Source organism: Benincasa hispida, chromosome 10, assembly GCF_009727055.1.
Source record: "Benincasa hispida cultivar B227 chromosome 10, ASM972705v1, whole genome shotgun sequence".
In the NCBI taxonomy this organism is placed as follows: domain Eukaryota; kingdom Viridiplantae; phylum Streptophyta; class Magnoliopsida; order Cucurbitales; family Cucurbitaceae; genus Benincasa; species Benincasa hispida.
The window spans coordinates 48,829,899-48,839,826 of NC_052358.1; the positions used below are offsets into that span (position 1 = coordinate 48,829,899).

Below are 9,928 nucleotides of genomic sequence, written 5' to 3' on the forward strand. Positions count from 1 at the left end.
TAAGAAACTTGTCGTTGATTGGGCCAATTCTTAATATGTCTTGATCAACGATCTTGTATGCTCTATTTGTGTAGAACTCTTTGACGATGTAGGCTCCATCCCATTTAGATGTGAACTTATTTCTCGTATGCCTCATCGAGATAATGGGTCTTCTTATAGCAAGCACCAAATCACCGACTTGAAAAGATCGAGGTTTCACGTGCTTATCAAAGGCTTTAGACATTCACGCTTGGTAATATTCCAATGCTTGTTGAGCTTCCAGCCGCTTTTCATCAAGTGCTTCTAACTCTTGAAGCCATAACTTGGCATTGTCTTCTGTTATCAATCCCTCTTGTACTGCCATTCTTGGTGATGGAATTTCTATTTCCATAGGGAGGGCAGCTTCTACTTCTTAAATAAGAGAGTATAATGTAACTCCTGTAGGAGTACGATGAGTGGTTCGATAAGCCCACAATGCCTCATCAATCTTTTCTTGCCAATCCCTCCTTGACTTAGAGTCAATTTTCTTCAGCAGGTTACACAACGTGTTGTTGAATGCCTCTGCCAACCCATTTGCAGCACCGTTGTACATAGATGACTTGTACTGCTTAAACTTGAATTTCTCGCACAACTGGTCCATCAAGCCATTGGAGAACTGCCTCTCATTATTTATCACAATTCGATGAGGGATACCGTACTGATAGATGATGTGAGTATGAATAAATTCCATCACATTTTCCTTCTTAGCTTCTCTCAAGGCGATAGCATCAACTCACCTTGAAAAGTAATCGGTGGCTGCAAGGATGTAAGAATGTTCTGCTGACGACTTTGGCGTTATAGGGCCAACAAGATCAAGTCCTCACGCTTCAAAAGGCCATGAAGCCACAATCGGATTTAGAGCTCGGGTAGTGATGAATGAAGTTTGCATTGTATTGACAAGCCTCACACTTCTTTGCTTACTACATCGAATCTTGGATCATCCTTGGCCAATAGTAACCCATCCTTTTCAGTTGGAACTAAAGCTTTGGTCCAGATTGATGCACGTCGTAGACTTTTGAATTCACTTCTTCCAAAGCCTTAATTGATTCCTTCTTTCTAAGACATAGAAGAAAGACCCCTTCAAGAGAGAAGTGATATAAAATCCCTTTGTAATAAATGAAATGAGCAACTCTTCTTCGAATCTCGATTTTATGGCGGAGGTCATCTGAAAGCCTTCCATGCTCATGGTTCTTCCTCATCAATTAAACATACTAATATTGCATTCATTTCTTCACATGTAGTCTTAACTGGAGGTATAACCCACCTTTGACAAAGAAATATACTTAGAGACACATCGTTTAGAACTTTTAGGGTAGTAGCCAAGTTCGCCATATTATTTTCTATCCTCGGGACATACTCCAATGTCATGCTTTCAAATTTCTCCATCAACTATCAGACATAAATGAAGTAAGGCTTCAAGTCATCATGTTTCATATCATACAGGAGTAATACCTGATTGATTATCAATTTTGAGTCACCAAAAATCTCTATGTATGATACTCCAATCTTAAAAGCCATTTAGAGGCTGATTATTAAGGCCTGGTACTCAGCGACATTGTTCAAGCACAATTCAGCAAGCACAAAGCTATAAGGTAGCATGTGTTTCTCTGGTGAAAGGAGGACGATGCCTACCCCCATACCACTCTTTTGTGCTGCACCATCGAAGAACATGATCCAAAGCTCCGTGATTTCTGTGAAGAGAACTTCATCATCAGGCAGGTCTTCACTTAACTTCCAATCTGATGGAATTTGGTGATCTGCTAAGAAATCGGTCGACATTTATTCTTTAATTGCCTTTTACACCACATAGAGAATGTTGTATTACTGAAACATGATTTCCCATTTGGCCAAATGCCCAAAGATGATTGGCCTAGATATAATGTACTTGATGGGGTCAACTTTCGTAATTAGACGAATTGTGAAGGCCTGAATATAGTGTCTCAACTTGTCGATAGGAAAGAAGAGCGCAAGGAACGTTTGCTCAATATGAGAGTAATTGATTTCACCTCTGGTTAAAGTTATGCTTAGATAGTAGAGAGCACACTTTTTTCCCTTCTCTCCTTCTTGTGCAACAATGTACAATATTGATGGCTTGCCTGCTACAGAAGTGCCTAGGATAGAGGGACTAAGTAAGCACCTCTTTATGCTATCAAAAACATTATGACAGGCCTCATCCCATTCAAATTTTTTTCTTTTTCTCATCAACCTTGAAAAGGTTGACACCGACCAACCAAGTTGGAAATAAACCTCTAGATGTAAGCCAGGCGCCTCTGAAGACTTCTTAACTCATGTAAATTCTTTGGCCTCGGCATCTTCTATATGGTATTGATCTTAGATTGATCTATCTTGATCCCTCGATGCCTTACAACGAAATCAAAAAACTTCCCTGAGGTTACACCGAATGCGCACTTAAAAGGGTTGATCATCAATTTGTCTTTTTGTAGGTGATCAAACACAATTTTCAGATCCTTCAAATGATCTTGTCATTTCTTGGATTGATCACGAGATCATCAACATAGCATTCTACATGTCCGTGCAACATATCATAAAACACTTTCTGCATGGCGCGTTGGTAAGTAGCATTAACATTCTTCAACCCGAAGGGCATAATCTTGTAACAATATATTCCTTTTGGAGTTCGAAAGGCCGTCATTTCCTCATCAGCGAGAGCCATTCATATTTAGTTATACCAGGATGATCCATCCATAAAGGACAGAGCCTCGTGCCTTGTTGTCGCATCAACCATGATCTCCGTGATGGGCAATGGAAAATCATCTTTGAGGCATGCATTGTTTAAGTCACGAAAGTCCACACAAATACGAAACTGTCCATTCTTCTTTCTGATAGGAACAATGTTGACTATCCATGTTGGGTATTTGACTTCGCGGATAAACCTGATTTCGATCAACTTATTGACTTCAACTTCAATCTAGAAACTCTGGTCGAAAGCGTCGTTGGTGTAAACCTCAAACTCTATTTTTCCTACTTAAGTATGTTAATTAGCATCTAAAGTAAGATTAAGTGTAAGTTAATATTATGTTTGTAGGAAAGAAGCTTGAGAATGATTGAAGAAGGAGGAAAATGTACTAAGTGTTAAGATGGAAGCTCTTGGGTAGCAAAGTTTATAGGCACTTAGTAGGAAATTTGGCTAAGTATGGAAGCTAAGTGTGTTGGCCTCATGCGTTAAAGATGTTACCAAGAGTGTATGGCAGCCATAAATATCTTGAGGTTAAGATGAGTGCTACACAGGCGTGGAGGTGGAGAGAAGGGTGCTGAAGTGTTGGCTGAGGGTGAGGAGGCCATGTGTTGAGCATGAGCTATGCACTAGCCAAGCATGAGCTATGCCCATTGGGCATGCTAATTAGTTCGCACAAGTTTTCTGGAGAAACTTATTTCGTGGAGTTGAACTTATGTTGATGTTGATTTGATGCGATGTGATTTGATCTCTAGTATTTGATCCTCTTATTCTCTCTTAGTTGAATGCATATGTTTTACTTATGGAAGCGGAGCACATGATGTTCTTGAAGTTGAAGCCTTGGAAGAAACTTTGAATCTTCAGGAGACTTGTGTCTTCAAGGGATGTGTAGTTTTAGGATTCAGAGAGTCTTCTAATTGTAGAGAATTCTCTCTAGGTTCTCTGGAGTGTAGAATTGCCAACCCTCATAAATGAAGAGAGTTCCTCTATTTATAGAATTCTCTAGTGGAACTCGTGGGCTTGAGCTTAGTTGGTCCATGGGTCTGGCCCTTGGGCTCAATTAGCTGGACTTGGGCCTACTTTGGCATTTAGGCCAAATTAAGCCCATTTTTTAGCTTAACTGGACTATAGCCCAAATTATAATATCAAATTGGGCCAAATTAATTTTTCTCAATCCAACGCTTGTGATGAAAACACGTGGCGTCATCAGAATTTGTCTTCAACCTTAATTTGGGACACATGTCAACTCCTAATTGGTCCAAATTTGATGATTTGAAATTTCGTCATTAATTTAGTAAATGAAATGGTGATTTGTGATTGGTCCAAAATTTATCCTTCAACAATATAGTCCATATCAGTTATACCATAGTACATCATTAAATATGACGGTTCAGTTTATAAATTAAGAGTACATCTCAGTTATACCACATAATATAAATCAAATATTATACAATTTCTCATATCATACAATAAATATAAGTTATACCACAGTACAATATTACCAGAATTAATATTTCACAAGATTACTATATGTAGCTTGATCTAAATCCTAAGTGAATTATGAACTTTTGCCTATGAGGGCTCATCCTTTCATTTATATGGGTGAGAGTGACTCGAGTCATCGACTCAATAAGCCTACCATTTTAGGGATTTAACCGAGTGAGGAGCTGGGATCATAAATACATAAGATGGAATTTACTCCATCCCGCCTTGGGATAAGTAGATGAGTAGTTCTCTTAAGTGTTAATTCCATGTCTTGAACAATAGGGCCCCACCCTCTCACTAGCCTGAGAGGGACTTGGTGTGTGATTAGACCATAAACAAATTGATCATTAGAGAACCATTGGTACTTAAGAACAAAGTGGTAATTGTAGGGGTAAAACGGTAATTTAACCCCATTGTAATTACAAACAACTCATGAAGGATCAACTTACTCATAATGGTTATATCCATGGATGCAACATGTTCTACAATGCATAAGAGTGCAGCTATGGGTATATAGTGATGTGCCCCATAGTTAATGAATGTTGATTTATTCAATTGAAAAGTTTAATTAATTAAATCTCGTATCATTGGAGCTTATAATTTATAGGTTCATTAAGTCCACTGATAGCTCACAACAGGTTAAACAAAGACCAAGAGTTTTGAAAGAATTAGAAATGTTCAAATTGATTAAGGGAATATATGTTAGTGGTATATGATATAATTAATATAATGTATATAGAAACATTATAATATAAAGTTTATTTTGAATGAGATTAAAAAATAAACTATATAATATGAGAAATTTAAATATATTTGAATAATATTCAAATGTTAAATAACATAGATGAGATTCATATTAAAATTATAGGTTAAAAGTTAATGTGAATGAGATTCATATTAAAACTGTAGGTTTATGAAAGAGAAGTATATTTGAATGTAATTCAAATATATATTTAATTAAATATGAGATATTTAATTAATTTAACTATTAAATAATTAATTATTATTGAATTAAATTAAATTTAAATTTAAATAATAAATTAACTTGCATGCATTGCATGAGAGTGGTTGAGGGGAGTTACAAACTCTAATCTCTCAATTTAATTAGTAATTTTTTTGCAATTAATAGGTTAGTTCTTTTTCTAATGGGAAAAAGAAAAGGAAATCTCTCTCTCTCTCAAGCACTCAACTCTAAAATATCACAAAGATGAATTTCTCTACAAATTAATTCCCTTTTTTCTCTTTCAACAAGGTTTCCACCAACCAATCCTTACTAGAGAGTAACAGGGAAGATCTTTCTGAGGCGTCATTGAATGTGCTGTGAGATCCATTCGTTGAGAAAGGATAAGGAATTGTTGAAGACAGAAGAAAAGTCTTCAAGTATTTTTCTTCTTCTCTCTTAATTCATGTTTAACTTACTGCATTTTGATGCATGTTTTCCTTTTTATAATGTGAATTCAAAAATAAAATCAGAGCAAAAGCGATCATTCGCGTTTGCTATGAGATTTGATCTCTTCAAGTGTAGTATATAAATTAAAAGTATATATTAATTTTTTAACAGTACATAAATAAGATATTGACTTAATATGAATTATAAAGTATACATGTCATAGTATATAACATAAAATCGAATGCCAAAACCGAAAAACGTCAAAAAGCCTCGTGCCATAATCATATGACGGTGCAATATATATCATTTAACCTTATTCCTTAATCAGTTGGATCATAGTAAATACACCATAGATTTACTGAAGATAAATTATAAAACATATATGTTAGAGTATATATCATAAAATTGATAGGCCTAATTCACAAATCTTCTTTAAACCCTCATTTATATCACAATATATATCATAAAAATCTATTAAACTAGTGAGAAATCCAATAAGCCAACTTAGAGGTGGATCACAAATATTTAGTTAGCATCCCAACAAGAAGAATCAAAACGGTTTAATTAGCATCGCACCAAGAAGAATTTGAACAAGAATCCATGAATCCATGTAATGAGAAATCCAAGGATCTCAACGTTATATATCATATATTTTGAATTAGCATCCTAACAAGAAGAATAAAAAAAGGAGATTAAACATACATGGATACATGATAAACCCCTAAACAGTATAAATATATTTGACAAACCCCTGAACAATACATAAATAACATATGACATTAAGAATATAAATGAAGAGTATATATCTGTTATACCTTAGTACTTAAGAGTATATATCAATTTTACCCGAGTACACAAAACATATATTAACTCTATTAAAGTATGTATTACAAGAAGTGTACATAAGTATAAATACTACACTAAAGTCTAAGAATGGAGCTTACAAAAGCTCTAACCATGCTAAAGGCTCTCCAACTAAGAGGACTAAGTATATATTCACACCCTCCCTCAAACTCAAAGTGGTAAGATTGGAATCGGCTTGAGTTTGTTCAGTAGTTGGAGAAAATGACCTGAAGACAAAGCTTTGGTGAAAATGTCAGCGGGTTGCTCAGTGGTAGAAATAGATCGTAAAAGTAAAGTTTTACTCAGGAGATGATGACAAACAAAGTGACAATCATTCTCAATATACTTGGTGCGCTCATGAAAAACATCATTGTGAACAATCTGGATGGCATTACAATTCTCACAGTGAAGGATAGTTGCAAATGACTGAGGAACTCCCATATCAGCAAGAAGTCAACGAAGCTACAAAAGCTCTGACGTAGCATCAGCCAGAGTGCGATATTCAGACTCCGTATTAAAATGGGAAAAAACACTCTATTTCTTACTTTGCCAAGAAATGAGAAAGTCACTGAGGTAGAAACAGTAACCGGAGGTAGAATGTTGGTCAGTAGGATCACCAACCCAATCAGCATCAGAGTAGCCGAACAAAACCAGGGAAGACTAGGAAGAGAACTGAAGTCCATTTCCCAAAGTTCCTTTTACATAACGGAGGATACAAAGAACAACAGTAAAATGTACGGTTCGAGGAGTAGCCATGAATTGACTAACAACGTGAACAACATATGCAATGTTAGGACGAAGGCAAGTTGACAATAGAGACTTGAAGAAATTCAGACATGAGGATTTCCATGAGCAACGGAATGATCGTTCCAAATTCCATTCGAAATTGAACATACACAATTACAGTCAAGAAACGAAAACTAACTGGTCATGCACAATACGAAATTACAGCATGCTTTTCAGTAACATCAAGGGAAAAATTATACATGCCTTTAAAAACTTATCTTCAATCTCCATCGTTCACGAACGCTCATTCAATCTCCAAGACTGCAACATAGAATGCTTGAACACAGCAACTACAACATAACACAATCACCAGCCAACTCGAACACAATGATCTCCAAGATCACAAACCCAATGAACAGCCTCCAAAAACCTCAACCCAGTCGAATTGAGTAAGACACTACCACAATGGCTACCTTGGTATTCTCAGTGTGAGAATCCAAAAGTGTGGGCTTTGTATGGACTTGGTTATAGGAAGAGACTGAAAGAATAACAATCGTGTAAATGATTGAGCAAGTGGAAGATGACAAGAGTCTGTCGTATAGACGAAAGCCCAATCGTTTAAAAGACGGCAAACTATCGTATAGTCTCTCTTCAGCTATCGTTTAGTGAATCCTATTCACTTGAAAGCAAACCTGAGTCGATCCGAGAATAGAAACTTTTTCTCAATTCTTACTAAATTTAGGAAAATATTTTTCCTTTTATCTCACGGTTACTATGAAACCACCAATAACCTCCCACTCAATTGATAATTAGAGAAAAATATATAATTATCCAATAACTAATATTATTATAAATATATATGATAACCAATTTACCATATTATATTTATAACCTATAGTTTTAATATTTCATCTCATGAAACATATAAACCATAGCTCTTTTTCTATTTCATAGTACATAAATCTCATTTACATTAATCATCCACTTGATGTATCTCATACATCATACCGATCATATCATATATAATTGAATTTCATCTTGTCAATTTGAACATTTCAAATCAATACCAATAATTTATTCTCAACTTGAATCCATTGAGCTACCAAGGGGATCTTATGGACTTGTAACTTGAAGCTCCAACGATACATGAATAACTGACTAAACTCTTTAGTCACGGGATCCACCATCCGTTAACTGTCAGGCACTCCACTAAAGACCGACAACTGCACTCTCCTTACTACTGATATATTTTGTGTCCATATCAACCAATCAACAGTGCAATAACTCTTCACAGATCGCTCGTATGTACAGCTGGGTCAATAACTGTTATGCCCCTGTAGTTACATCTAACTCCTTAAATACCACTGATCCCTCTAATGAACATAAGTTGGACTATGATCTATTGTTCATTAGAGGGATCAGTGGTACTTAAGGAGTTAGATGTAACTACAGGGGCAAAACAGTAATTTGATCCAACTGTACTTACGAGTAATTTGTGAAGGATCGTCGTACTGTTGATTGATTATATCCTATGGACAAAAAAATATATCTGTAGTGCGAAGAGTGCAATTGTCGGTCTTTAGTGGAGTGACCGACAGTTAATGAATGATGAATAATGTAATTAAAGAGTTTAATTAATTATTCATGTACCGTTAGAGCTTCAAGCTACAGGTCCATGAGGCCCCCTTAATAGCTCAATAGGATTTAGTTGAGAATCAGTTTTTGGATTAATTTGAATTGTTCAAATTAATAGAGGGATTTAATTATATATGATATAATTAAGTTGTTTCAATTATATGTGATATAATTGTCATAATGTATTAGATACATTATAACTTAATGAGAGGAAATAAATATTTGAATGAGATTCAAATATAGTTTTTATGATTTGATCATAGTTGTTAAATATAATATAAATATGATTTATATTAAATGTCATTTAAAAGAGAAATAAACCATAGTTTATATTGTATGTGGTACAATATTAAAACTATAGGTTATATGTTATATTTAAATATAACATATAATTGAATATATGTATGTATATATATATATATGATATGATTTTGTTCATATTTATATTATTATTATTATTATTATTATTTTAATAATAAGGAAGAGAGTTACAACTCCCTTTCCATTCTTTTCTCTTCACCCACGTCAGTGGGTGGTGGTTATTTTTGGCAAGAAGAATAAAAGAAATAGCTTTTCTTCTTGTTGTTGTTGGTTAGTTAATTGATTTTGACAGTGTGAGAAAACAACACAAGTGTTCTGTGTTTTTTGAGTTTTTTTGTGAAAATTCTCAATCCCTCATCTACATTAAGTTTTCCCTCATTACCAAAATAACCAAAGCCCACCATTCCTAGGTTCTTACCCTGAGAATACCCAGATAACAATCGTGATAGTGTTCATACTTGTTCGAGGTTAACCTTGAAGAAGGTCTTCAAGTTGTTTGTGATTTGTTCGAGGGAAAATGTAAAGAAAAGGTCTTCAAAGGTGAGGTTTCTTGAAACCCTTTCTAAAGCATGCTATAATTTAGATTTAAATGTATATATTGTTACTTGTTTACTGTAAACTATACATTCAATGAATAATGGACTTTGGTCGATCCACTTCCGCTCAAGGTTATCTCCCCGTTAGAGTTCCTTCAAGTGATTCATGTGATGGAGGAAATGCCATGTAGTTGATAAACATCAACACAGAAAGAAAAGACTTCAACACTCAATTACCCTTCATTTCGATACTTTCAATTTCTCTCCGATGTTCTACTT

At 35.0% G+C, this 9,928-nt stretch overlaps 1 protein-coding gene across 1 annotated transcript; it reads right to left on the reverse strand.

The window, feature by feature from the left end:
- Positions 1 to 391: 391 nt before the first annotated feature.
- Positions 392 to 1,536, reverse strand: LOC120089127. Its single transcript, XM_039046545.1, has 2 exons — positions 1,471 to 1,536; positions 392 to 676 (listed from the first exon to the last, which is right to left on the reverse strand). Exons 1-2 carry the CDS (start codon positions 1,534 to 1,536, stop codon positions 392 to 394), a joined length of 351 nt encoding a protein of 116 aa, XP_038902473.1.
- Positions 1,537 to 9,928: the final 8,392 nt, after the last annotated feature.

Excerpts from the sequence above, each read along its gene's own strand:
- LOC120089127 (XM_039046545.1), bottom strand. The coding sequence starts at position 1,536 with ATGGCTTTTAAGATTGGAGTATCATACATAGAGATTTTTGGTGACTCA. Across the intron at positions 677-1,470 it reads CAAAATTGATAATCAATCAG|TACGGTATCCCTCATCGAAT; the intron begins GTATTACTCCTG and ends ATCATCTATCAG.